At 43.6% G+C, this 27993-nt stretch overlaps 1 protein-coding gene across 1 annotated transcript in view; it reads right to left on the bottom strand.

Annotated features, from left to right (window-relative positions):
- The window catches only part of ablim2 (actin binding LIM protein family, member 2), a 68965-nt gene that overhangs the window by 17714 nt on the left and 23258 nt on the right, over nucleotides 1-27993 (bottom strand). Inside the window, 5 exon segments of the mRNA XM_034217856.1 lie at nucleotides 236-323; nucleotides 6195-6288; nucleotides 8126-8252; nucleotides 9496-9608; nucleotides 10726-10909. Coding sequence (XP_034073747.1) covers nucleotides 236-323; nucleotides 6195-6288; nucleotides 8126-8252; nucleotides 9496-9608; nucleotides 10726-10909 — 606 coding nt within the window.

Genomic DNA, 27993 nt, shown 5'->3' with positions numbered 1-27993 from the left:
CTACTAGCATGGTTACAGAATCTTAGTCTTGAGACATAGAAATGTAATACTTTTACCAGAGTCTAGAGGGACTCAATTAGAAATGTTTTTTGTCCAACAATGGACAGTCAAGTGTTTTAGGATTCAACACTTTCCAGAAAGGCTGACACAGTATCTGTCTTGAAGCTATAGGAGCTATTAAAACATATCAAAGATTGGAAGCCTATTATTCTTCAGATCCAAAAACTGATCTCACCTTGCAGGTACATTTCTTCTCCCTCTGCAAACATCTGCTCACAGCGGGCACAGCGGGCACATGAGGGGTGGTAGTGCTTCTCTCCAGCCTGTGAGGAACAATCAAAAGCAGGTTCTGACCATCAGCACGTTGTTATGACTTGTTTTGCCTATAGGTTAATTTCTAAAAAGGAAAAAATTGTGCACTAAGATGTGGGAACAAAATCTAAAGTCGAAGAACAGAAGAGCATTCATTTGGAATGAAAAACAGGGTCTGACATAATGCAAATCAATAACATATTTGCATTCCCTGCTAGGGAAATGCTCGCCATTTTCAAATTCCCCCACACCAATGTTTCCTGTTAGATAACCAGTGTTGAGATAGCCATATTAGGTTGAACACTTAAAACGAAAGTTAGTTATAATCAATTATATTCTTGTATAACCCACAATGAAAATGCTTCATATTTTATGGTCTTCTATATTTACAGTATAAACAAAACACAAGTGGTTTGTTAAGTTGAGTGTAAGGCCTATTATGGTTTATGGGTGTCACTGATAAGAAAGAGGAGACAGTTTCTACCCTCACAGCAGTACACAAGGGGGGGGGCTCCTGACTTGTTGGAGAAAGACTGAGGCCCCAAAAAGGTGTTTGTGCCATAGCCGAGAATAATATTTTAAAAGTCCTGCACACTAGAGGCCATGCCCAGTTTCCACAAATAGGGGTATGGAGGAGGTGTCTTTAGGTTTTTCTGTCCTGTTTCGAGCATAAAAACACTAGCAGAGAGGGAGCAAACTCGAGCGAGGTTTTTTTTTTCCCTGGTATGCTCTCTCCCGGTAAAGCTCTCTCCCTGAGAGCTGGGTTTTCCTTCGGTAAGGTTCTCTCAAACTTGGTAAATATTGCTTACATTTCTGTTTATTGAATGCTGAGTGAATTGTTGAATGAAAGTTTGAAACTGTTAGATCCCACTGACCATTTACGAGGAACTGCCTCTGAATGTAGGTTTGAATGTTAGTCCTGGCGATCTGTGAGGAGATTCCTTTGGATTATGTCGGAAGACTTTAAAGTCTACATTAAATCGGGTTTATTGAAAGCTGAGTAAATTGTTGGATGAAAGTTTGAAACTGTTAGATTCCACTCACCATTTACGATGAACTGCCTCAAAATGTTGCAGGCTATAGGTGTGAATGTTAGCCCCGGCGATCCGTGAGGAGATTCCTTTGGATTATGTCGGAAGACTTTAATGTCTAAACTATGAATTAAGGTTTCAGATTAGAAAATGACCACCGCATGATATGTTTTATATTATTGTCATATTGTAACGAGAGAAGGTAAAACCCTGTTCAAGGGTGGACTAATTTTTCTTCAAATAAACTGATCCCACCTTTTGGATTGGGACAACTTGAAATACATCTGCGCTATCCTCTCCTGCTTGAAAGATAAGAAATGCACACTGCCACACTCAGACCATTTACCGGTTCTGTTTACAACCTCGATCCCTTCCGCAGGAGTCGAATCACGTGCCCCTGCGTGTTGTCTACATTTGATTAACCCCTTGACTGCCTCACAGTTTTCTGATGTTTTTAATGCTTCCCTGATCTGTAAATTAGAGGTGAACTGTGCTCTTAGTGTGGATGAGCTGATCTCCATGTTTGACTCGACATGTACACTAATATTGGATTCTGTTGCTCCTTTTACGCTTAGACGCACCAAAGTTCTCTCAGAGACGTGGCTCAATGACTGTACTCGTGCTCTGACACGCTTGCAGGCGTGCAGAGAGAAAATGGAAAAAGGATAAACTCCATGTCTCCCTAGAAATCCTTCGTGCTTGCCTTTCCGACTACCAGACGGCAGTCAAAACAGAGCACATTTCTCTGTTAATCTCCAAAAACAGCCATAAACCTCAGGTTCTTTTTAATGTCCTCAACTCTATCAATAATGCCTGTGATGTTTCTTCAACTGTGCCATCGACTACTCTCTGTGATTTATCGAAAAAGAATCTGCTCTTAGGCTAGCCCACACTAGTGCTACCCCAGATTCTGCTCCTTTTCTGTGCCCTGCTGTCCTTGGCCATTTTGAGCTTGTATCCCTCTCTTCTCTCTCGGATGTAGTCAAGCACCTGCGGCCGACAAACTGCACCTCAGACATCATTCCCTCTCGCCTTCTCAGAGATGTTTTCGAATCAGTTGGAGCAAGTATTTTATTACTTATAAACACCTCTCTTAGCTCAGGATGTGTCCCAGCTGCCTTCAAACATGCCATGGTGCAGCCACTACTTAAAAAGAAAAATCTCGACCCCTCCATTCTCGCAAATTTTAGGCCCATCTCCCAGCTACCATTTTTATCTAAAGTCCTGGAGCGAGTAGTCTATGCCCAGCTGCAGCCTTTTTTAACCATGCATGGCATTCATGAAAAGTTTCAGTCTGGCTTCAAACCTATGCACAGCACTGAAACAGCCCTTTTAAGAGTTTTTAATGATCTGCTCCTAGCCGCCGACTCAGGTAGCCCAGCTGTCCTGGTGTTAGACCTGACAGCTGCCTTCGACACTGTGGACCATAGCTTCCTGTTGTTGCGGCTCGAACAGTCCGCAGGCATCACAGGCATCACAGGCTCTGCGCTTGCATGGTTCAGGTCCTACCTGACAGACCGCAGCTTCTCAGTGCAGCTAGGAGCCTTCTCCACGGCCAAATCCCCTCTTACCTATGGGGTTCCCCAAGGCTCTATTCTGGGCCCCATCCTTTTTCTACTAGGTTCAATTCTCACAAAACACAACATCCCCTTCCATTGTTATGCCGATGATGTACAGATCTATCTGCCTCTCAATTCTAATGTCAACTCATTACAGCTATTGATGGACTGCTTGACAGAGATCAAATCCTGGCTGAGCCAAAATGTCCTCCACCTCAACGAGAACAAGACCGAGGTCATCTTTTTTGGACCCCAACCTCCAGCCTCTCCGGTTGATATTCTGGGCTCCCTCAATAAAAACATCCTCCCCTCTGTCATGAACCTTGGAGTGATCTTCAATAGCGCTTTTAAATTTGATAAGCAGGTCAGCAGCGTAGTCAAAACCTGCTTTTTTTTTAAAATACGACTATAGGCTAAGACCAAGTCGTTTTTATATTTTAAAGACCTAGAAAGGGTTATTAACGCCTTTGTAATCACAAGGTTGGATTATTGCAACGCTCTATACGTGGGTATATTCCAGGCGTCAATTAGACACCTGCAGCTAGTGCAGAACGCAGCTGCACGTCTTCTCACTGGGCACATCACCACAATTCTGGCCTCATTGCAATGGCTTCCAATTTGGTTCCGAATTGATTTTAAACTCCTTTTATTTGTTTTTAAAGCACTAAATGGGCTGGCTCCTGCCTATATAGCAGAACTCCTCCATCGCTACACCCCAGCCAGACCATTAAGGTCGGCTGACCAGCTGCTGCTGGTAGTGCCCAAGACCAGGCTCAAAACCAGAGGGCACCGAGCCTTCGCAGCAGCTGGCCCTAGGCTCTGGAACACTCTGCCCCTCCATGTGAGGTCGGCCCAGACCCTAGGTTTTTTAAAAAAATCAACACTAAATACTCACTTCTTCTCCCTGGCCTTCTAGTCAGAGCGGAGCATGACTCATGACATTTCTCTGTGTTTGATTTTTATATTTGCTGCTGTAATTGATTGTCTTCTGTTTGCGTTTGCAGTAATGTGTTATTTATTATTTGCATATACAGCACTTTGGCTCGACCAAAAATCATTTTAAAATGTGCTATATAAACAAAACCTGATTTGATTTGATGCAAAAATATTTGTGTTGTACTCCTGTTTTCACTTTAGAGTGCTTTTAGAACTTATAGTGTTATAATTTCAGTGCCCCACTCTCCATTGCTGTTTATGTTGAAAATAAAACCAAACTTTTCATAACCACAATATTTTTAACTGATTTAAATGCGGAAACTGGGGTTATTCATCAGCATTTCGTATGACTTGACTTGTGACTTGCTTGGCCTGAGCAATGACTTGACTTGACTTGCTTGACTCTGACCACAGTGACTTGGGACTTGCTTGAGACTTGTAGGTTAAGACTTGAGACTTGCTCATGACTTGCACATGTAAGACTTACTCCCACCTCTGGTAATTCCAAAACAAATATGTGCATTTGTAAAAAGTGAAACAATCTAATTTCAATGACAGACTTGCCCCATTTCAAAGTCCTTGCAAAACAAGTCTGATTATATAGAGGTCGAAGAAAAAAGAGCAAGAGAGAGAGAGACTCTCTGTGGACCAACACACAGCCGAGAGAATACTATGAAAAAGATGATAGCAGTACAAGACAGAAAGAAACGTCTCATGCTATAATTCAATAGCTACATTAGTCTCTCTTTCCACCTGCAAGTATTGTCCTTTCAATTCCATGAGCCCAGGCTGAGGCTTCTATACATCTGTAGTCTCCAACTTCACTGCTAAACTATTTATCTACAGTAGCCTACACAACTTGTTACTACAATACCCCACTTTGCAAAACTATTATCTCAGACTTGATGAAAGACATGTCATTCTCTGTTTATATTACTTCAATATTTTGATCCTGCAAATTACACAGTAGAATCAATAGTATACAGTATACTTAGGCTATGTAAGGGTAAAAGCACCAGTGTAAGTGAATACGTTTTCTGAACAAAATGAACTGTGTTTCTTTCTTTGTTTCTAGCTGCAGTCACTAGTAGGCTAAATAACTGTATATGACCTATATGACCTGACCTGTATTCTAGTTGATGAATTTATCTATAAATCCAGAGGCGCGGGAAGGTATTTTGAGTGGGGGTGCTGAGGTGCTGGACTCGAGTGAACACTATTACGGGCACTATAGAGCACGCACAAAAGCACTCCCCACACGCAAACACACAGGAAGGAGCGGACCTCACCTCCTCTAGGGGGGTCCGGGGGGATGCTCCCCCGGGAAGATTTGTTTTAAATATTGAAGTTAAAAGCATCAATCTGGTGCACTTTGAGAGCAACATTAAGAGATCTGGATACATCTCTCAACACCCAGATGAAACACAACTGTAAGCAGATGTTCTTTTTCTTTATGGATATTTTACAAATCACTCCGCTTTCAAACTGTATTCTTGTTTTACTGCCATATAGTATTTCATAACTGTTTTTCCTTTATTCTCTTATTTATAACTATAATGATCATATGAAGGTGTGCCGCGGAAATAATCTTTTGAATAATTTGTGACCAAACCGTTTGAGACCCACTGAGATAACTCTCAGTGGGTCTCTCTCTCTCTCACACACACACTACATGCGCTATTTCCACACACACACACACACACACACACACACACACACACACACACACACACACACACACACACACACACACACACACCACACACACACACACACCACACACACACATACACACACACACACACACACACACACACACACACACCACACACACACACACACACACACACACACACACACACACACACACACACACACACACACACACACACACACACACACACACACACACACACACACACACACACACACACACACACCACAGCCGAGCTTGAATGACACAAGCACACTTTTATTTCCATGATGAGGTTGACGTAAAGCACGGTTAATGTATTATATTATTGAGGTAGAATTGTCCGGGGCTACAGAATTGAATATTACACAGATTATGCACAGCGGGAGCAGCAATAACCGTCAAATAATAATTCAGACAGGGGAGCTCCGCACCCCCTGCCTGCCGCTAGGGGGTGCTGCAGCGCCCTCAACATCCCCCTTCCCGCGCCCATGTATAAATCCATCAATAATCATCACAATACATTACATTTAATTTGGCAGACGCTTGTAACCAAAGCAACAACAAAGAAAGTGCAGATAGATTCACCTCAAGCAAGTCATACCGTTGTGAGTGCTGGTGAATTAGTTACAGGTCTAAAAGTGCTTAGTTATGTGATGGTACCTCCAGGACTTTTCCGGTGATGTAGTTCTTGCAGCTCTCACACTGGATGCCAAACATGGCGTGGTAGTCCATCTCACAGAAAGGGATTCCATCCCTTAAGAAACACACAGTCAGCAGGTCAGTCAGCAGCAGATACAGAGTCGTGTCTGAGCGTTAGCATTACACACAAGGAAACATTTCATACGTGGTGCAAAGCAGAGATGGAGTACTCGAGTCCTGGACTCGGATTCGAGTGCCGATTTTCGGGACTCGGACTTGGACTCGTGAATTCTCGCGCACGATGACTTGGACTCGACTCGGACTCGACTCGGACTCGTGAAGTCTCGCGTACGATGACTTGGACTCGACTTGTACATTGACGCTCCGACTTGGACTCGAGCAAGTTTTCTCTGGAGTCTGATGTCCTCTATCCTGGCGTGTGCACCTGTGAGGCGAGTTCACGTACTGGGCCCCGCTATTCCAGTCTAATGATGTCTAGAGACACACCCCGCATCGTGCTGTATGCTTTCACACATTCTGCTTCCACATCGGAAAGGAGCAGCGCAAAATGCTCCTTATGTGGAAACAATATTGAAGAGAAGGCTCCGTAACACATTACTCTAAGGATCGAGTTCAGACATATAGGCTGTCTTGAACACTATCATCAGAGTAACGTGATCTAATCAATAAATAAAGATTCAGCTGATAACACGAAAGCACATGGCTACTTAACATGCAGAATGACATCATTTTGCATGCTAAGTAGCCATGTGCTTTCTGGGGCTCCATAGGAAAATATTGGCATACAAATGTAATCACTTCTCTAAAAGGTAACTCATTTTAAATATAGTTAGACATATTAAAGGTCATTTACAATAATAATAATATTAATAATAAGCTTTATATTTGTATAGCACCTATTACAAGAATTGTAGCCAAACTGGCTTCACAGCAGTTCAATAGACAGATTAGTATACATACAGGATAAAAGCAATGTAGAGGAGCAGCTACATTTCAACACATATCCACGAAGATTAATACATGAAGACTTGTGACTTGGACTCTTCTTAGGTGACTCAGACTTGGACTCGGACTCGAACACAGGTAATGATGACTCGGACTCGGACTCGACTCGGACACTCCTTGGGTGACTCGGACTTGGACTCGGACTCGAACACAGGTAATGATGACTCGGACTCGACTTGGACACTCCTTGGGTGACTCGGACTTGGACTCGACTACGACTCTCCCTTGGTGACTCGGACTCGAAGAGTGGTGACTCGAGAGTGACTTGGACTCGTGAATTGGTGACTTGACTACAACACTGGTGCAAAGTAACTAAGTATATTTACTTTTTTGACATATCTGTACTTTACTTTTCCATTTAAATCTACTTTATACTTCTACTCCACTACATTTCAGTGGTGAATATTGTACTCTATTTATTGTAACCCTCACACTTACTCTGTACATATAAAAACACAATTTGCTGATATGGTATAATGCAGTGCTGTACTACTTTTCCACACAGTATTTCTAGTATCTACATTTGGTCCACATTGAAGCAGTGATTGGGGTTGTGATTATGACTCTTTTAAGTTGTCTGTAACTGTGCTGCTGCCTATCTAGGGCCAGGACTCTCTTCGATCTATCCTGGTAAAATAAAGGTAAATAAAACAAATAAAAATGCTATATGCATTTATCAGGATAATATAATAACCATAATAATAGAATACTGTAAAGATCCATTTTGCATAACGAGTACTTTTGATACTTAATGTACATTTAGCTGATAATACTTAAGACTCAACTTAAGTTTATTATTCATATTTTCTATTTAGTTTAATATTAGTTTATACGTTTACTGAGTGACATCCAACACTAACCCTATGACAAGTAGTACTAGGTGTGATATTAATGGAGCAGTGTGCTCACAGCAGCTTCAGACTTACTTGCTGATGTACTCAGCATTGAGCACCTTGTTGCACACTTTGCATTTGAAGCAGCCGAGGTGCCAGTGCTTGTCCAGTGCCACCAGAGACTGTTCGTTCTTAAACTCCTTCCCACAGCCGCAGCAATCTGTGGGGAGAGGATAGCAGAGAAGAGGACATTCCAATACATATGACACTTAATAGTCTGCCAGCATTGTGAACCTGGAAATGTTGAGTTTTATGTCACAAATGTAAAGTAACTTGCATACTGTATGTTGGGCAATTTGCACGACTAGCATAAATTGCGTTAATTAGCATTATAGCCTGTGCAGACAATAGTTCAGAAATGGCTTGGCCGATCCGGACACTTTGGGAGTGGGCTTGGGATTATTGAGGATGCTGAATCAATTTCTGACAGTTTCAGGACTACAAATGCCAGTTTTACCCAGAGGGCTCTGTTTGTTCTCCCGGAGGGTAATTTTTAAGTTTTAGGGGAGTCTGGATTATTTGGATCAGATAATTGTCTCTGCATGGCAGTTCCTTCTTAGGTAATTTGGTTTCATGAACCAAAACAATTAAACTAGCAGTGGACATTTTGGTGTCCTGAGAAAAAGACTAAACGCAATTTAAGAAAGTTCCAATTTAAGGGATGGGGCACAACATGAGGATAACAAGCAGTGTGACGTATCATAGTTTGCAGGGGGCACAAGTCTACTTTTGGCATGATTTCTGTTTGGAGAGAAGGTCACAGGAGACAGAGACAGGGTCATAGACAGGGTCAGAGACAGGGTCAGAGACAGAGACAGAGACAGGGTCAGAAACAGAGACAGGGTCAGAGACAGGGACAGAGACAGGGTCATAGACAGGGTCAGAGACAGAGACAGAGACAGGGTCATAGACAGGGTCAGAGACAGGGTCAGAGACAGAGACAGGGTCAGAGGTAGAGACAGGGTCAGAGACAGGGACAGAGACAGGGTCAGGGACAGGGACAGAGACAGGGACAGAGACAGGGACAGAGACAGGGACAGAGACAGAGACAGGGACAGAGACAGGGACAGAGACAGGGACAGAGACAGGGACAGAGACAGGGACAGAGACAGAGACAGAGAAGAGACAGAGACAGGGTCAGAGACAGGGACAGGGTCAGAGACAGGGACAGAGACAGGGACAGAGACAGGGACAGGGACAGAGACAGGGACAGAGACAGAGACAGAGACAGAGACAGGGACAGAGACAGGGACAGAGACAGAGACAGAGAAGAGACAGAGACAGGGACAGAGACAGAGAAAGGAGACAGGGACAGAGACAGGGACAGGGGACAGAGACAGAGACAGAGACAGGGACAGAGACAGGGACAGAGACAGAGACAGGGACAGAGACAGAGTACTGACTGTGGACGGCCTGGATGGGTGCTGGGCTGCTGGCAGGGAGGGGCTCGGTACACTTCTGGCAGATACACTCCTTCCCGTTAAATGTCACTCTGTCGCCGGCGGGGAATGGCTGTCTGCAGACAGGAAGCAGAGGAGGAGGTCAGACTGATCCCTGTGTGCTGCCCACAGCTTACACAGTTTATCTGAGCCTCTGAAACAGAGTGTAGGCTGCTTCAGAGGCTGAGGAGCTTTAAAATGTTTCACTGCAGTTACAATAATTACATACACCCAAACCTGAGTGAGTTCTCTGATCTGAAATACGAAGTAAAAACTATTCTAATGTATTTATTACGAAGCAGCAACATTTAATTTATATATTTATGTACTTTAAATAACAAATGTAGAGAGATTTTGAGTTAATGAGAATAAGTATTACATTACTCAAGTATCTGCAAAAGACCCAGTGTGAAACATCAAATTGTCAAATAGTTATTTCATTCATTTTAGCTTGGAATTTATATGGACACCCCTTTTCCCAAATGTTTGTGTCCTTTGGTGACGGTGGTACACTTGAGCATCATGTTAAACAGAGTTTTATGTCTGAAGGCATTAAGACAAAAGAGTGTAGAGAGAGTAGAGCAGTAAGTAAAACAGTCATCTACATATAAGTGAACTTCTAAAGGTTTCGAACATCCGAACCAAGTTTGTTACTAACGTTTGAAAATGTGACCCCAGAACTAAACTGATTGATTCAAGCTTGGTCACATTAAGAGACCAATATTGAAGTGCTTTTACCAGCACATATTTTGTAATGCCAAATCCCTTTATAGACATTATACTTTTTAAGAGGAATATTATATACACAATGAAACAAAGTTAATGTCTCCTGGCTATGTATGTGCCACTCCAACACAGCTGAGCTGAGATTACAGATGATTCTTGTATAAAAAGTTAAAACAGTACATTGATTGATTTGCCCTATTTAAATATTCTGCATAATAAGCCTGTGTGTTTGGCTATCACAAAAGCAATATTTGTTATCAGATAAGAGCACAGGATTTTAATGATGACATCACAAACCTCAAAACCACACTGGAACATTGTGATCTCAGGTTCAGCATGGATATGACCAAGGGTATCACCAATGTATGATAGCATAGGCACATGCACAGCACTTTTAGGTCTTCTTGTGCATGTTTGCCTAAAAGTGTAAGCCATTGACACATGGAAGTGTGTCACACTGTGTCTTACTTGCAGGAGGCGCAGACGAAGCAGCGGGGGTGGTAGGTCTTCCCCAGCGCGGACACCACCTCCCCCTCAATGAAGTCCTGGCAGCTGAAGCAGCGAGTCCCATACATTCGCTGGTAGTCCAGAGTACAGATGTACTCCCCCTGACGCACGAAGAAGCCTCCCTGGGCCAACTCAGCTCCACATACTGTAGAAAGTTTGGAATGCAGAGAGGGAGGGTGGAGGGTTGTGGAAAGGTGAGAGGTAATGGGAAAGATCGAAAGAAAAATGGAAAGAAGTGTGAGAGAGATGAGACATTGGAAATACACATGCTTCCCTGTACATTTACATATTTAAGATAATTCCAAAGCAAAGCCATAGTGCAAACTAGAAAATGCATTTCCTGCAGAAGATGCGTGCAAATGCTGTAAACTGTGAACATTTGTGGCTGAAAATGCAGAAAAAGCTGAATATTTTATTAGCTGAATGGTAGCTGCTTTTAGCTACAAAAACCAAGTAAGTGTGTTGCTGACCTTAGCGGAGAAATGCAGAAAAGTGAAATGATGTGAATCAAAATTGTTACAGCTCAAAAGCATTGCAATTACTTTGTTGGAAACTTGAAAGTGAAACGTTAAACTGGAAGAGTAGGAAAAATAGTGAAGAAGCTTCATATTTAAAAGAAAAAGTTTAAAAAAGGTATAAACAACAACATGTATAGCCTCAATGTCCTGAAATAGCTGAATAAGTTAATAGTAATAAGAGCCGTCTATGCACAACAACTGCCTTATTAGGCCCATATTGAGCAGAGCATATTAAGACCAAAATTCATGTACAACAACTTCCTTACTTGCAATAAATAAGCACTAATTAGAGGGTTATTGAGGAAAAACTCTCAACTAATGGCTTATTACTTGTAGAATATGGTCATGTAGAATAAGGCATTAATAAGTGTTTTATAATGACTAATAAAGAGCCAATATACTGCTAATATGTTGATTAACAACTAGTTGATGGTTAATTTGTGTACCTTAATATAAAGTGTCACCGTTTTTTTTTGGGTTTTGTGTGTAAAATGTGAAGATGGGAGCAGTTTGTTTAAAGTTTACTTCTCTCTGTTCTGAAGAAAGTTCCGGAAACATGTAACATGGGAGTCTATTGGGAGCTAGGAGGTAGACTTTTTGTCACGCAATTGAGCAGGCCAGACTAATTAATTGCTCCTGAAATCTTTTGAAATTGTTTGAATAGAGTATATTTTGGCTCTGAGAGCAGTTTAAAAATATGTTTTCCGAAGATTTTTAAGACCCTCACTACACTCTAACGCACTCTAGCCCTGAGGAGTCCCTCCCATAGACACCCATTATAAAATCGAAAAGGCCTGAAAATGTACCAAAACGTAAACGTTGATAAGTTAAACACTGTAAAGGATATCAAAAATCTGAAGAACAAGTTTTATAGCTGATCATTTTAAAGTTGGAATGAAGTCTCTAGCTGAAAGTATGTGGAAGGAGTAGCATTTGGCGCAAGGTGTATGTAAAAGAGGATTTGAAGGTTCCTCCCATTGAGTTCCATGTTAAAAAAAGAGTTTAAAAAGCTGAATATAACATATTTTGAAAAAGTTGAAAGTTTCCCATCATGTGCTGAAAAGGCTGAATAGTTTGATATTTGAATGGTTTCTGTAGCTGAAAGTATGCTGAAGTTATTGAGAGCCAAAGTATTAGTTGAAATAAGAAGAAGAAGAGGGGAAGATTAAAGATTTGAAGAACTATAGTGGAATGCCTGTTGTATATTCACACAAAATATTACAACAGGCATCCATTTTTCCTTTCTTAATGCTTCTGCCTGGCAACAGGATATATATGTTATTGTTTTGTGTGTTTTGTCCCATGACAGTCACCACTTGGGTTCGAACTGAAATAAATTGTTGATGACTGAAGTGTCTTGATACTCTGACATCTACAGTCCACAGATGTCTCCCTTGGCACCACTATGAGGCTAATATCTGCTCTGTGTGAGCAATATAAATTGTGGTACAGATATTCAGGGTTGACACGTCATGTTCCCTTTCTATCATCTTCACGTCGAGATCCTCACCTGTCATCAGGGCACCTTTAATGGTGTTTAGTGCTAATCAGAAGCAAAGATCTGGAGCTCAAGCAGTGTAGTAGACATTAACATTTGTATTGTTTTATAAATTGGTGTTTTGTGGTCTTCCATTTTTCTAAATCTCCTATTTATGTGTTTTTTTAATGTATCATGGTCAGTTATAAGCTTAATGTTCCCAGAGCTGCTAGCATGTCTGCACCATAGACTGTTTATTGTCTGCATACACTTAGATTAGTAATCATGTTGGCCTTTTACCTTCAAAGAAAAACGTATAGAATTTGATCTGTACTACACTGCACTATACTTTTTGTACTGTGCTATACTATATTAGTTTTAGTACAGTATATGTATAAACTAAATCATTAGAGAAACATAAACAAACACACCCACATACAAATCTATTTATAGACATTCATTTGAAAAGCAGTTAAAAGAGGAGGGGGCGTTTTGGTGAGCAGAGGCAGTTTTACACATCTGATTGTTTTCCTAAGAAATTCATTTAAAAAAGGACTTTTAGAAGGAGGTGTGTTATCATGCATGTGTGTGTGTGTGTGTGTGTGTGTGTGTGTGTGTGTGTGTGTGTGTGTGTGTGTGTGTGTGTGTGTGTGTGTGTGTGTGTGTGTGTAGGTGTGTCTCTATTGTTTGGCTCTTAAAAACATATGACAGGAACTTAAAATCGCTGTCTCCACTTGACAACACACAGTGATTACACACAGTTACCATGGCAACCACATGACATCACAGACCAGCCACACCCTCAGGGGAAGTATCACTCTATCTTTCCACTCCTTTAGCAAAAACACAACCACTCCTTTATTTTCCCTTCATTCTTTATTTCTGGAAAAAACCAGCAAAGAGAAGATGTTTGGGTTGGTCAACATGCTCAGTGACTCCTCTGTGAACCTGCGTGTGCACACACACACGCACACACACACACACACACACACACACACACACACACACACACACACACACACACACACACACTTAGGTGGTGAGTCATTGTAAAACATGACGTGCAGTCAATGTCACACCTGAATAGCAGAAAGCACATAGCACATGTATATTTAACCCTGCTCACGCTGTCACTCACAGGCACAGTGGGGGTCATTGTGAAAGACGAGGTGGGGGCAAGGTCACCCCTATGTGAGGGCATAGCACATACATATTTGATATGACATGTCCTGTCTGTGAATAATGTCTATGGAGTTGTAGTGAGTGAAAAATAAATACACTTTTCATTTTTTTCCACACACACAAAGACACGCACACACACGCACACACACACACGCACACACACACACACACACACACACACACACACACACACACACACACACACACATATACCATGTATACATCACTTCAGGGGACATTACATTGACTTACATGCATTTCCTGGAGACTTATCCTAACCTTAACCATAACCAACACATGCCTAACCCTAACCCTTGCCCTAATCCTAACCCTTGCCCTTAACCTTACCCTAACCCTAAACCTAACCAAGTCTTCACCTTAAAATGAATGATTCCCCTCATGGGGACCTCCAATTTGTCCCCATAAGGGAAGCCAGTCCCCACACGTGACATGTGTAAACAGATTTAGGTCCCAACAAGTATAGTAATGCTAGACCACACACACACACACACACACACACACACACACACCACACACACACACACACACACACACACACACACACACACACACACACACACACACACCACACACACACCACACACACACACACACACACACTCAGAAACATCACACACTGGACAGGCTACCTCAGATGTGCCTGTATATTTAAATGTTCCGCAACCAGCTCCGGGCTGCTGACTCGCATTAGGCTTAATCTATTTTACATGAACTACAGATTCAATTCATTTGAAGGCCGTTGTATCCAATATGGTTATCCTCAGTGGAGGGCTAAACCTATATAACCTACATATAGTTAAAAAATAGCCATATCTGTATCTGATAGGGTCGCATACATATACTTAGAAAACGCTTTTTCAAAACCTTAAGTTAACGTAGCCGATCAAAGCTTCTTTACAGTTTCTATAAAACCCTTTTTTCAATTGACCAAAACATCTCAAATGTTCAGCTTTGTCCTAATAAACCAGCTTCAATGGAATGCCCTGAAAGTGCTAAATCTTTATTTAAAGCATTAATAATAAATGTTATCGCAGAACCATATAACAAGCTAAAAATCACCGGTCTGATATGTATATCACAAACAAACAAATTTGATTTATTGTATATTTAAAATATATGTAAGTTAAGTTTCTGATATGGACTGTATCAGTCCACCTTTAACTATGAAATTAATCTAATTTAAAAACAAACTTGATTACAAATCTGGCCAGTCAATAGCTCTCTGTCCTGTCAGAGTTTACACATTTGGTTTGGTCCCAAAAGTATTCAGGTCTGGTACCCAGAGCTTGTTTCAATAAAGGAGATGCTCCATATTATATTTACAAATAACACCATGGCAAATTTGTTGCACATCCATCTGCTCAAGCATGTACCTCCCTCACTTAGGCCCATTCCCAAACCGCCCCCTACACCCTACCCCTACACCCTACCCCTCCGTTTGCGCGTTCACGCGGAGGGTCCGCCATATTGAGAGCTGTTCCAAAGCAACGAGTGTGGAGGGGGAGTGGGCTATCAAGCCCTCAAACAGCGAGTCTGCAGCGGTGCTGACTTGAGACCGGTATCTACCTGACCGGAGTCACGCTGTGTGTGTCCGTCAGGAAACACGCTGTTTACAAGTAGTTCCAGCAAACATCCACTGATAAATTGCGATGTTAACAACCTCATGATAACCTCATATGTTTTTAACTTAGGATCATACCTGTGTTTAGTCTAGAAAAAGGTAAATGTGTGCATTTTATTATAAAGTTGTGTATATTTACAGACCGTTGCAAAAACTAAGAAGCTTATAAACATCAGGTTTAAAACTAAAAGAGCTTTGAAACACAATGAAAGATGTTTGGAGTTTTATTTGAGTTATTCATTTAAACTTTTTGTCAAAGAGATGCTGATTTGAAACCGTTGTTACATACAGTTACGGCATTTCCTGTTTCTGCCGGAGAGAGGGGAGGCCGTCCCAAAGCTTGCTGCTGTATTTACTCCCTCCATCTGACAGGAGGGAGCCTCGTTGAGCTGCGAGTGTGGCTACAGACGGAGTTCACTCCATCACGGAGGGGTAGGGTCGAGGGAGTGGTTTGGACTTGGGCCTTAGTCTCCAATTGAACTGAAGGACAAACTGTGGTTCTGAGGTCCTCCAGCGGGGAGGAAGCAGATTCAACAGCCAGTGGAATTCCTCGAAAAGCCTCTGAGTGCATTCACATTATGTAAGTGGATCATAGTGCACAAGATAAGCCTCCCAAGATGGAAGTTATCAGTTTCCTGTAAAGTAATCTTCCTTTCAGCCTTGGAGAATGTTGTAACAAGCTGCCCTGTAAGCTATATACCTTACATTGGTCATTTGAAAAACTCAAGTATTCCTGGACTCACTGTCATAGCGTACTTGTAATTATGCAAAATTAGAATAGTGCTCTTTCATTTTTTTTAATTCATTTTACTGGTTCTGAAGTTATAGCTCTATACTACTGGGTTGTTACAGATAACCATTTGGTTTTCAGCCCCAAAATAGTCTTCTCGAACACGGACTCATGGATATGTGATCCTGCTGCGAAACATTCTGTCATCTGAAGATAAGATAAACCCACTCCTCATCTGCATCTTCATCTCAACTGCCCCCCCCCTCTATTGTCTTAGAGATGGAGGGTTTTTAAATGATGAAATCAAACATAACATTTCATTCCATTACATTTGAGTTGGTTTCAGGATGATTCTGATACATTTGAATTGCATGGCTGCTACAGATATTTTTTCTGTTGCTTTACCATTTCTTTGCTCCATTCTTCTCCGGAGTTGCTCAAGGTGTGAGGCGCCGGGCGGGTGTGGGGATACTCATAAGTCCCCGGTTAGGTGCTTCGTTGTTGGTGTTTTATGTGAAAACTCTGACTGTTGTGTGTGCTTATGCACCAAACAGCAGTTCAGAGTATACGGCCTTCTTGGAGACCCTGGAAAGAGTCGTGTATGGGGCTCCTGAAGGGGACTCTTTAATCTTGCTGGGAGACTTCAACGCACATGTGGGCAATGATGGAGACACTTGGAGGGGCGTGATTGGGAGGAACGGCCCCCCTGATCTGAACCAGAGTGGTGGTTTGTTACTGGACTTCTGTGCTAGTCATGGATTGGCCATAACAAACACCATGTTCGAACATAAGGATGCTCATAAGTATACGTGGTACCAGAGCAACCTAGGCAGAAGGTCCATGATCGATTTCGTTATCGTATCATCGGACCTGAGGCCGTATGTTTTGGACACTCGGGTAAAGAGAGGGGCGGAGTTGTCAACTGATCACCATCTGGTGGTGAGTTGGGTCGAGTGGCGGGGGAAGCCCTCTGGATAGACCTGGTAAGCCCAAACGTGTAGTTCGGGTGAACTGGGAACGTCTGGAGGAGGCCCAAGTTCAGGAGGCCTTCAACTCACACCTCCGGCGGAGCTTTTCGGGCATTCCTGTGGAGGTTGGGGACATTGAACCAGAGTGGTCGGTGTTCAAAGCCTCTATTGCCGAAGCCGCGGCGGGGAGCTGTGGTCTCAAGGTCCTAGGTGCCTCAAGGGGCGGTAACCCTCAAACCTCCTGGTGGACACCGGTGGTCAGGGAAGCCGTCCGACTGAAGAAGGAGGCCTTCAGGGATTTGTTATCCCGGGGGACTCCCGAGGCAGTTGCAAGTTACCGACAGGCCCGAAAGGCAGCAGCCTCATCCGTGGCCGAGGCAAAGCAGCGGGTGTGGGAGAAGTTCGGAGAAGACATGGAGAAGGACTTTCGGGCGGCACCAAAGTTGTTCTGGAAAACTGTCCGACACCTCAGGAGGGGGAAGCAGGGAACCATCCAAGCTGTGTACAGTAAGGATGGGACGTTGTTGACCTCAACTGATGGAGTGTTAGGGCGTTGGGAGGAACACTTTGAGGAACTCCTGAACCCGACAACTCCGCCCTCTATGTTAGAGGCAGAGCTGGAGTATGACGGGGGATCAACACCAATCTCCCGGGGGGAGGTCACTGAGGTCGTCAAACAACTCCACAGTGGCAAAGCCCCGGGGGTGGATGAGATCCACCCGGAAATGCTGAAGGCTCTGGGTGTTGAGGGACTGTCATGGTTGACACGTCTCATCAACGTTGCGTGGAAGTCGGAAACAGTACCGAAGGAGTGGCAGACCGGGGTGGTGGTTCTCCTTTTTAAAAAGGGGGATCAGAGGGTGTGTGCCAATTACAGAGGCATCACACTACTCAGCCTCCCCGGGAAAGTTTACTCTATGGTACTCGAAAGAAGGGTCAGGCCGATTGTCGAACCTCAGATTGAGGAGGAACAATGCGGATTCCGTCCTGGTCGTGGAACGACGGATCAGCTTTTTACTCTCGCAAGGATCCTGGAGGGGGCCTGGGAGTACGCTTATCCGGTCTACATGTGTTTTTGTAGACTTGGAGAAGGCGTATGACCGAGTTCCCAGGGAGTTACTGTGGGAGGTGCTGCGGGAAGTATGGGGTGAGGGGGGTCTCTACTCAGGGCCATCCAATCTCTGTACTCCCAAAGCGAGAGCTGTGTCCGGGTCCTCGGCAGTAAGTCGGACCCATTTCCGGTGAGGGTTGGCCTCCGCAAGGGCTGCGCTTTGTCACCAATCCTGTTTGTAATATACATGGATCGGATTTCGAGGTGTAGTCATGGGGGAGGGGGTCTGCAGTTCGGTGGACTAAGGATTGCACCACTGCTTTTTGCAGATGATGTGGTTCTAATGGCTTCATCGGTCTGCGACCTTCAGCACTCACTGGATCGGTTCGCAACCGAGTGTGAAGCGGCTGGGATGAGGATCAGCACCTCCAAATCTGAGGCCATGGTTCTCAGCAGGAAACCGATGGACTGTCCACTCCAAGTAGGGAATGAGTCCTTACCCCAAGTGAAGGAGTTCAAGTATCTCGGGGTCTTGTTCTCGAGTGAGGGAACAATGGAGCGTGAGATGGGCCGGAGAATCGGAGCAGCGGGAGCGGTACTGCAGTCACTTTACCGCACCGTTGTGACGAAAAGGGAGCTGAGCCAGAAGGCAAAGCTCTCTGTCTACCGGGCCATTTTCGTTCCTACCCTCACCTATGGTCATGAAGGATGGGTCATGACCGAAAGAACGAGATCGCGGATACAAGCGGCCGAGATGGGGTTTTCTCCGCAGGGTGGCTGGTGTCTCCCTTAGGGATAAGGTGAGAAGTTCGGTCATCAGGGAGGGACTCGGAGTTGAGCCGCTCCTCCTTCGCGTCGAAAGGAGCCAGTTGAGGTGGTTCGGGCACCTAGTTAGGATGCCACCTGGGCGCCTCCCTAGGGAGGTGTTCCAGGCACGTCCAGCTGGGAAGAGACCAAGGGGTAGACCTAGGACCAGGTGGAGGGATTATATCTCTTCGCTGGCCTGGGAGCGCCTTGGGATCCCCCAGTCAGAGCTGGTTGATGTCGCCAGGGAAAAGAAAGTTTGGGGCTCTCTGCTGGAACTGCTACCCCTGCGACCCGACCACGGATAAGCGGGAGAAGATGGATGGATGGATGCTCCATTTCTTTAAAAGTGTTAACTTTCCGGAAAACAAAACTCTTCATTGGAACCAATGTTAAGGCTTCTTTAGCTCCCACCATGTACTGCTTTCTTTTTGCTATTGACTGGACTAGACTAAGTCATTTCAGAAATAGAAAGATGTTTATTGTCACTCTAGATTCCCACTAGACATTACTTTTTAGAGCATTTTATTTCATCCCCTGCCTAGTCATCTTTTATTGGTTACCACCTATTTAACATTTATTTTTCTCAGAATAAGAACAAACTTGAAAGTCAACTTAACTCCTGACTCAATTTAACCTGATTTACTGCCTCCCACATCCTGCTTTGCCTCATTTATTTCAACCTCTCATTGCATTTTAACACGATCCACATGCATAGGGACGAGGGGTTGTTGGGGAGGAGAACAACAAGAGCACAAGAAAGGAATAAGAGGAAGACACACATCAGCTGCCCGACTCGCGGCGGAAATACACTGGACCATGTGTATTCCCCTTTTCCACACATGTTTCAAACACTCCACCATCGTTCCTGTCAAAGTCAAACCAGCCTCAACGACTACCGCCCAGAAGCACTCACCTCCATTATCATGAAGTGCTTTGAGCGGTTAGTCAAAAACATTCATCACCTCCTCCCTTCCTAACTCTCTGGACCCCTGCAGTTTACCTACAGAGCAAACAGGTCCACAGACGACGCCATAGCCCTCACCATCCACACTACCCTCTCATACCTCTGGTCTCACACCTGGACCAGAGGAACACATATGTGAGAATGCCGTTCATTGATTACAGTTCAGCTTTCAACACCATTGTACCCTCCAAGCTGGTCATCAAGCTCAGAGACCTCGGGCTCAATAGCGCCCTCTGTGATTGGATCCTGAATTGACGAGACGGCGTACAGAGAGAAGGTTTAAAACCTGATATCTTGGTGCCAGGATAACAACCTCCATCTCAACGTCAGCAAAACCAAGGAGCTGATTGTGGATTACAGGAAGCAGCAGAGAGAGGGACACGCCCCCATCACCATCAATGGGACTACAGTGGAGAGAGTCAGCAGCTTCAGGTTCCTCGGTGTCCAAACCACTGAGGACCTGACATGGACTCTTCACACAAACATCATCACAAAAAAAGCTCGACGGCGGCTCTTCTTCCTCCGCAGGCTGAGGAGGTTCAACATGGACTCCAGGATACTCTGCAACTTCTACAGGTGAACCATAGAGAGTATCCTGACGTTCTACAGGTGCACCATAGAGATTATCCTGACTGGCTGCATCACGGCCTGGTGCGGCAGTTGCAACGCCTTCAATCGTAAGGCTTTACAGAGGGTGGTGAAAACTGCACAGCACATCACCAGGACGGAGCTGCCATCCATGGAGATCTTTACTCCCAGCGGCTCAGGAAGAAAGCCTTCAGGATTATGTAAGACCCCCATCACCCCAGCCACAAACTGTTCTGTCTGCTGCCGTCTGGCAAGCGGTACCGCAGCATCCGGACTAAAACCACTAGACTCAGGGACAGTTTCATTCCACAGGCCATAAGACTGTTAAACACCTGAACTAAGAACATCCATAACATTCACCTGTTTGCAACTCACAAATGATGTATCACCTGTATATAGACTCTTATGGCACTACTTCTATTCTATTTTATTGTATTTACTTGCACTATTTTATCTGTTTTATTGTGTTGCACTATTGGAGGAGCCTGGGACCTAAGATCTTAATCAACATAACTACACTGTAGCTATGTACGAATGACGAATGACAATAAAAGCCTTGAAAACAGCTTTGGCAGTATCCATTAGGGATGATGGACAAACTGAAAGAGCATCCCCTGTCTCCCCCTTACTTATGAAACACACTGTTTGAGCTACATTAGAGGCTAGGTCTCCAACTTGAGCTCATATTGGATCAGCTGCTTAAGCTACTGATTTATAATCAAAGTCTATGTGCCAAAGCGTAACGCAGGTATAAACACTGATTGAAAGACTAGCTTACACAAAGCTGTACTCTTAGTTTGGTTTTATTTCTCCATTCTAAATCAGTCACTTCTGTCTGAAGGCATCTCTAGTAAAGTCAGTCGGTCACTGTCATATGTCTTATCATATTGTTTTAAGATTTTACCAAAACTCTTGAAGGTCAAATCGAGGCCAGGTCTCAAGACCAGGGCTCTGCATTGAGTTAGTTAAAATCTAAAGAGCTATAAGCTTAATGTACTGCTAGAATCTGCTTTCCACCTTTGTAATTGGAATTGTAAAGAGGTTCTATAAGAACTACACTGAGACGGTTCCTTGTTGAAAGGTGCCGTAAAGAGTGTTTTGAAACTCAATAACTACCTGGATTCAACCTTTTTTTCTTATATCACACAATGACTAAAGAGCACTTGCAAACCCCTTTTTTTACACATATACTCATTTATGCAGCTCTCCACTGTGCTGGTGTGTTCTCCATTAGCCCGGAGATGATCTCATTCAGGCTCTGAGCGGATGTAAGGGCCGCTAGCAGCCGCTGGAAAGTCTGTCGGCCACTTCCTGAGAAAAAATTCCCGCTCGTATTGTTGTGGTGGTTTTAGCATGCCGTGACCCCTCTGAGGGATTGATAACAAAGTGAAATGATGCAATTACGGTTTTCCAACATGTCATGTTCATGTTCAAGTTTTTATAAGGGTGGGAAATGTGGTATCTTACACAACAAGAAGAACAATTATCTTTCAGTGTAGAGAAAGGGAATTTAGACTGAGGAATATTGGCACAAACATTTCAGGATGTTCTAAGTTATTTTGAATTGGTGTAATCCCTGTCGGAGCACAGTTGATGTTACACCACACGCGTTCAGCTATATATGTATCTTGTGTTTCGCTTGCATGGAGAACAACCTCGCCTGGAAGAAAGCATCAATGCTCTTAGCTCTTTTTAGAACATGGGGTGTTCCCTTCTGCCACTCAACAAACACCTGATCCACACACAAAAACCCACCTGTCTTCAAAGATAAACAATAATTACTTAAAAAACATTGCGTAAAAAATAGATGAATGAAGTGTAAGAAAAGAACCACGTGGTCCCGCTACAACATGCAGCCTTCCTGTGGGCCAGTCCTTGTTCTTTATTCGTGCTGGAATGGTTTCAGTGGATGTTCTGCTGGCTCGACTCTGCTGTCTGCCAGCATCATGGACATCACTTCACACTGAGAACTACATCAGAACTGTGTCTAAGATTATTCTATTAAAACAGCTGCATGTCTTATATCATGTGTGGGCGCAGGGCCGTCTCTCCCTACAGGTAGATCACGCAGACTGTGTGGGGCCTCACCTCGCGGAGGGGGCCTGATCTTGCGGAGGGAGCCTCATCTTGCGGAGGGAGCCTCACCTTGCGGAGGGAGCCTCAACTGAGCCGCAAATACGGTGCACCTATGCGCTGCAATTAGTGTCGCCGCTGCGATGCTCCACTAGCTCCACTAGCTCCACTAGCAAGGACTGGCCCACAGGAAGGCTGCATGTTGTAGCGGGACCACGTGGTTCTTTTATGTGTGTGTGTGTGTGTGTGTGTGTGTGGTGTGTGTGTGTGTGTGTGTGTGTGTGTGTGTGTGTGTGTGTGTGTGTGTGTGTGTGTGTGTGTGTGTGTGTGTGTGTGTGTGGTGGGATGGGGGGTGTGGGTCAGGTGTTCTCTAGTATATTCTATGACCTTGACTGCATCAGCTATGAGACTGATCTTGAAAGAATGAAATTCAAGGTTGAGCAAGCAGGCGTCGTCTGATGAAGCAGAAGGCAGGGGGGGGGTCTGTCTGTTGTGTAAATCAGTGGGCTACTCTTTATCTTCTAAGTAGATTAGGGTTTTAAGCAAGAAGTAAAATCTAATGTCATTTATTTCCATTGGTGACCAGAATGAGACAGGTTGTGATAAGGCTCGATAGTTAGCCACATTATTTAACTATTTATTTTGGGGTCATCCAAAAATGAGCTCACTCTAAAATGTTACCAGTCATCCAAGATAAGAGACTATCAACAGCCACTAATTTAAGGAAGTGCAATGTAAACTCATTTCCACAGCCAAAATGAGATATTAAACTGCAAAGACACCACAGTAAATGCCAGTGTTTGATTGACAGGTGCTCTCTAGGAAGGGCAGTGCTAAACATCACTGCATTTGCATCAAAGACAGACAATCTGACTCTTCCTTATTCTATATCACTTCAGATCCAATCCTCCCCAGGTGTCATATGCACAATATAGCATTTATATAAAGATTGCCCAACAACTCAACAAGTGGCTATGCTTTCCTTTCGCCCTAAACACGTGTGTGTGTGTGTGTGAGGTCAGTGCTCCTGGACAAATGACGAACCCCCCCCCCCGCCCCCGTTCTGGTCAGCCTGCGTCCAAGAAAGAGACAATCCAACAGCCAACACCCTACTGAGAACATCACAACCATCTGCTGTTGTAACACCCCCGATCCACCATCAGGGCTTCAACATGTGGCCAGCAGCGCCTGGGTAGATGTATAAATCTGTAATCTATTATGGAAATGTTCTTACAAAGACTTGACAACAGAGCCATATTTTAACACAAACCTATAACTATAATGTTTAAGTGAAAGTTATTTTCTAAGTAGAAAATCCACTCTTTTTCAGACTTCAGCAAATAGAGATGGTAACGTGTCATTACACAACCTAAATCTGGACCCCTGTCACATGATAACACCTCGGTTGTTTATGAGCAGGAGATCGTAATCACTATCTCAGTTCAAGGATGGTCTTTGACGTTCAATACGATTGGCTGCTATCAATTCCTTCACGGCTTTGATCTATCCTCCAGCTTAAGAGCATTGATAACATAGTTATATTTTTTATGGGTTTTTTCTAGACCTTGCCCATTTTGCACAAAAAGAGAAATCTGAGAGCAGGCCGTTTCACAAGAAGCCAGAATCAACCTGAGTGTGGCAAGAAAAGGCTGAAGCTAGAGTACAGGAAGTGTGTGCAGGAAACAAGATATCCAAGTGCACACAGTTTGAGGAGAAGCAGAACACATAAATCCCAGAAGGGATAAGTGTGAGGGCAGGGTTTTGTGGGAAAGGGTTACGAAACATGACCAAGAAATCAATGAGTCATGTTCTCAATTGAAAGAACCATTTAAATATATGAATCCACCACCCAATCAAAGGTGTAACTCAGTGTTTCCCATAGGATGGAGTCATAGCAGGGGTGCTAAGGCACGTGGGCCCAGCATAATGTGAGCATGGAGCGCGTGGAATTTTTTAGTGTGTGCGCGTGCGAAGTGCGCCCCGCCAATTTTTTTCTATGTGTCTGCCAGCATAAGAAAGGCTCTTGAGGCCTAGTACCAGGGCCGGTTCAAGCCAATTTGCTGCCCTAGGCGAGATTTTATATATAAAGAATAAATGAAAAATCTCTACAAAAGACAAATACACTACAAAAGCAGAAACTTATTGACATAGGTCATATACGCCAAAGTGGCTTCAAATGTACTCCATATTGTATGAACATGTTTTAATTGGAGGGTGGACGTAACATCCTCTAGGGGGGGTCCGGGGGTATGCCCTCCCGGGAAGATTTGTTTTGAACATTTTAAAGTAAAATGCTTCAATCTGGTAAACTTTGAGCACACAATTACTAGAGACCTGATCTAGGAGGTACAACTCTAAAACACCCACATGAAAAAGATCGGTTTACATTTCAATAATCAAATAAGTATGTGAATATAACCAATAACCAGGGCTGCACATAACTGGTGCGCTGGTGCGCATGCGCACCCCCCGCCAAAAAAGAGCACCGGATCATTTGAAAAAAGGCGTACCAACATTGAGAGAGAGAGAGAGAGAGAGAGAGAGAGAGAGAGAGAGAGAGAGAGAGAGAAAAAAGAGAGATGAGAGATGAGAGAAGAGAGAAGAGAGAGAGAAAACAGAGAGTAAAGAGAGAGAAAAGAGAGAAGGGAGAGAAAAGAGAAAAGAGAGAGAGAGATATTTGCGAGTTGCATAAGCACTGGTAAGATAGCAGGGTTTCCCACACATAGACTTTACTTGGGCGGGCCATTAGCGGCCGCCAAAGTATAATTCGCGAGCTATATGGTTTAATTGTTTTAATCCGTCCACGAGCACGACGGCATCTGCGATCCCTCGCTCTACCCGTCGCTATCGCATGAAGGGTCTGCTTAATGCGCTCCGCACAGTAACCCTGCTGCGTGCTCACTAGCGCACGTCCCCCCCCCCGTTCATAAAGTCAAGTACCCCTCAAAAGGTCCGGTTTATTTCATTTTAAGGATGCGCACCAAGCAACATCTTTGAGAACCAGGGCAACAAAGTTATGTCCACCCCTGCCAATAACCTACCATAGCCAATAACAAATAAATGTAACTTATTTTATTTTTGTTGTTCATTTATATCTTATTTTACCAGTTAACATTTATTAATTTATGCATATTTTTGTATCTCACCAACTTTAAACGATATTTTTGATTTACTGTCCTATAGTATACATTGGAATGATTTCAAACCACTTTTTATTTATCCTAATAATTATAAAGGAGTGTCTTGGAAATATGTGTTTACATAATTTGTAAACACATATTTGTTTGAGACCCACTGAGATAACTTAGACTAAAGTGAACTATCTAAACACTCAGAGTCCTTTACCTCACTGAGCCTCTCAGTCTGACAGGAGAGCTCTCCTCCACCCTGGTTGTAGAAACATCTACTTCTTATATCCGTTAGCGCAGCTAGGACCAGATTCTAATAACAACAGCGCCGGTACCGGTGAGCCCTCTCTCTCTCTCCCTCGCTCGCTCTCTCGCTCCCACGCTTGCACTTTGGCTGTGGGCTGCAGGCGCCTGACAAGCCAACTATGGAGTCAGATTTGGGTCAATATTCTAGCGTGCAAAACAAGCTACTCACAAGCGGAAAATGTGCTTTTACACGCGCATGAAATATTATTTTAAACAGTATAGAACACTCCTATAGTAATAGTATGATATTGTCATAATGAATGCATATTATTACTATAGTGTTTGTAAAAGTATTACACAATTAATGTGTCATTTTTTTATATCAAATTAATTGAGATATATATATATATTAGGGCTGTCAAACGATTAACATTTGTAATCAGATTAATCACAGCTTAAACATTTATTAATCATGATTAATCACCATTCGAACTATGTCCAAAATATGCCATTTATTTATGTATATTGTTGTGGGAATGGAAAGATAAATGAAAGAAGGCGAATATATCCATTTAACATACAGTATCTATGTTTATTAAAACATTTTTCTGCGTGTCAAAATGAAAGACAACCCACACACCTATCAATCATCAAACCGTGGGGTCTTAATTCATTACGTGTTGATTTCTATCAACGGGGGAGTACTTCAGGAAAGTCGACAGAGGGGGGGGGGGGCGGCTAGTGGAGTACTTCGTGACCACAGAGTGTGAACGTTGTGATCAGCTGTTTTAGCGCAGTTCTCCAGTGAAGGGGGGGGGGAGAAAGTCTCCCTCCGCAGCCGGTTGGCGTAGTTTTGGCACAATTCCGTTGTACAGACCGACGTTAACAGCAGCCCTGTCTGTGCACACGGAGACCGACTCTGTCGTCCGGTGATCTAACCGCCTTCTGGAAAAGCTTCACAAGTACGTCGGTACGCAAATGCGCTTTGTGACACAAGTGACGGTACGCATTTCAGATTACGCACATAACCTGCGTACCAGTTATGTGCACCCCTGTACTACAGCAAAAGTATTCTCCGTCGGGACTTCCAGCAACAACACCACGCCGTTATCAAAGATGTTCTATTGAGAAGACGATCACTACGTGACAAAAAATTTCAAAACCGTGGCTACTGAAATCAATCTTACTAACTGCTGTCTGTGCAATTTACTCCGCGCGAGTTGGCAGACTTTATTTTGCTTACTTTAACATCATTTTTCATGGTGGGGCTAAGCCATTTCTTGGTATGGGTGTAGCCTACCCCAGCCATACCCTGGCGCTGCCACTGGTGGCATGTATGGGGCGGGCCATTCTGCACATGCGTTAAATGCGTTAAATATTTTAACGCAATTAATTCAAAAAATTAATTACCGCCGTTAACGCGATAATTTTGACAGCACTAATATATATATATATATATATATATATATATATATATATATATATATATATATTAGCTGTACACTTTACGAATATAATAGCTGTCACTCCTCGGCTCTTGGTAGTTCAGGCATTTATCAAACCTGGCAACTCCGGGCTTCCTGGCAGCTGTCAATTAAAGTCCAGTGGCTCCGCCCCAAAGTGTCAGAAACTTTTCACGCGCACAGACAGACTCCGCGAGCGAGTGAGGCTGACACTCCCGCGAGCGAACAAGAGGGCTATCTCGCTCGCTCGCTCGCGCATAGCCGCTTGCAGGGCTTTAATCTGCGCGCGAGGGTCATTTCATGTGCGTGTAAAAGCACATTTTCCGCTCGTGAGCAGTGTTGTGCTAGTTACTGAAAACCAGTAACTAGTTACCATTACTAGTTACTTCATT

Source organism: Gymnodraco acuticeps, unplaced genomic scaffold, assembly GCF_902827175.1.
Source record: "Gymnodraco acuticeps unplaced genomic scaffold, fGymAcu1.1, whole genome shotgun sequence".
In the NCBI taxonomy this organism is placed as follows: Eukaryota; Metazoa; Chordata; class Actinopteri; order Perciformes; family Bathydraconidae; genus Gymnodraco; species Gymnodraco acuticeps.
This window is presented reverse-complemented; position numbering and strand designations above follow the sequence as displayed.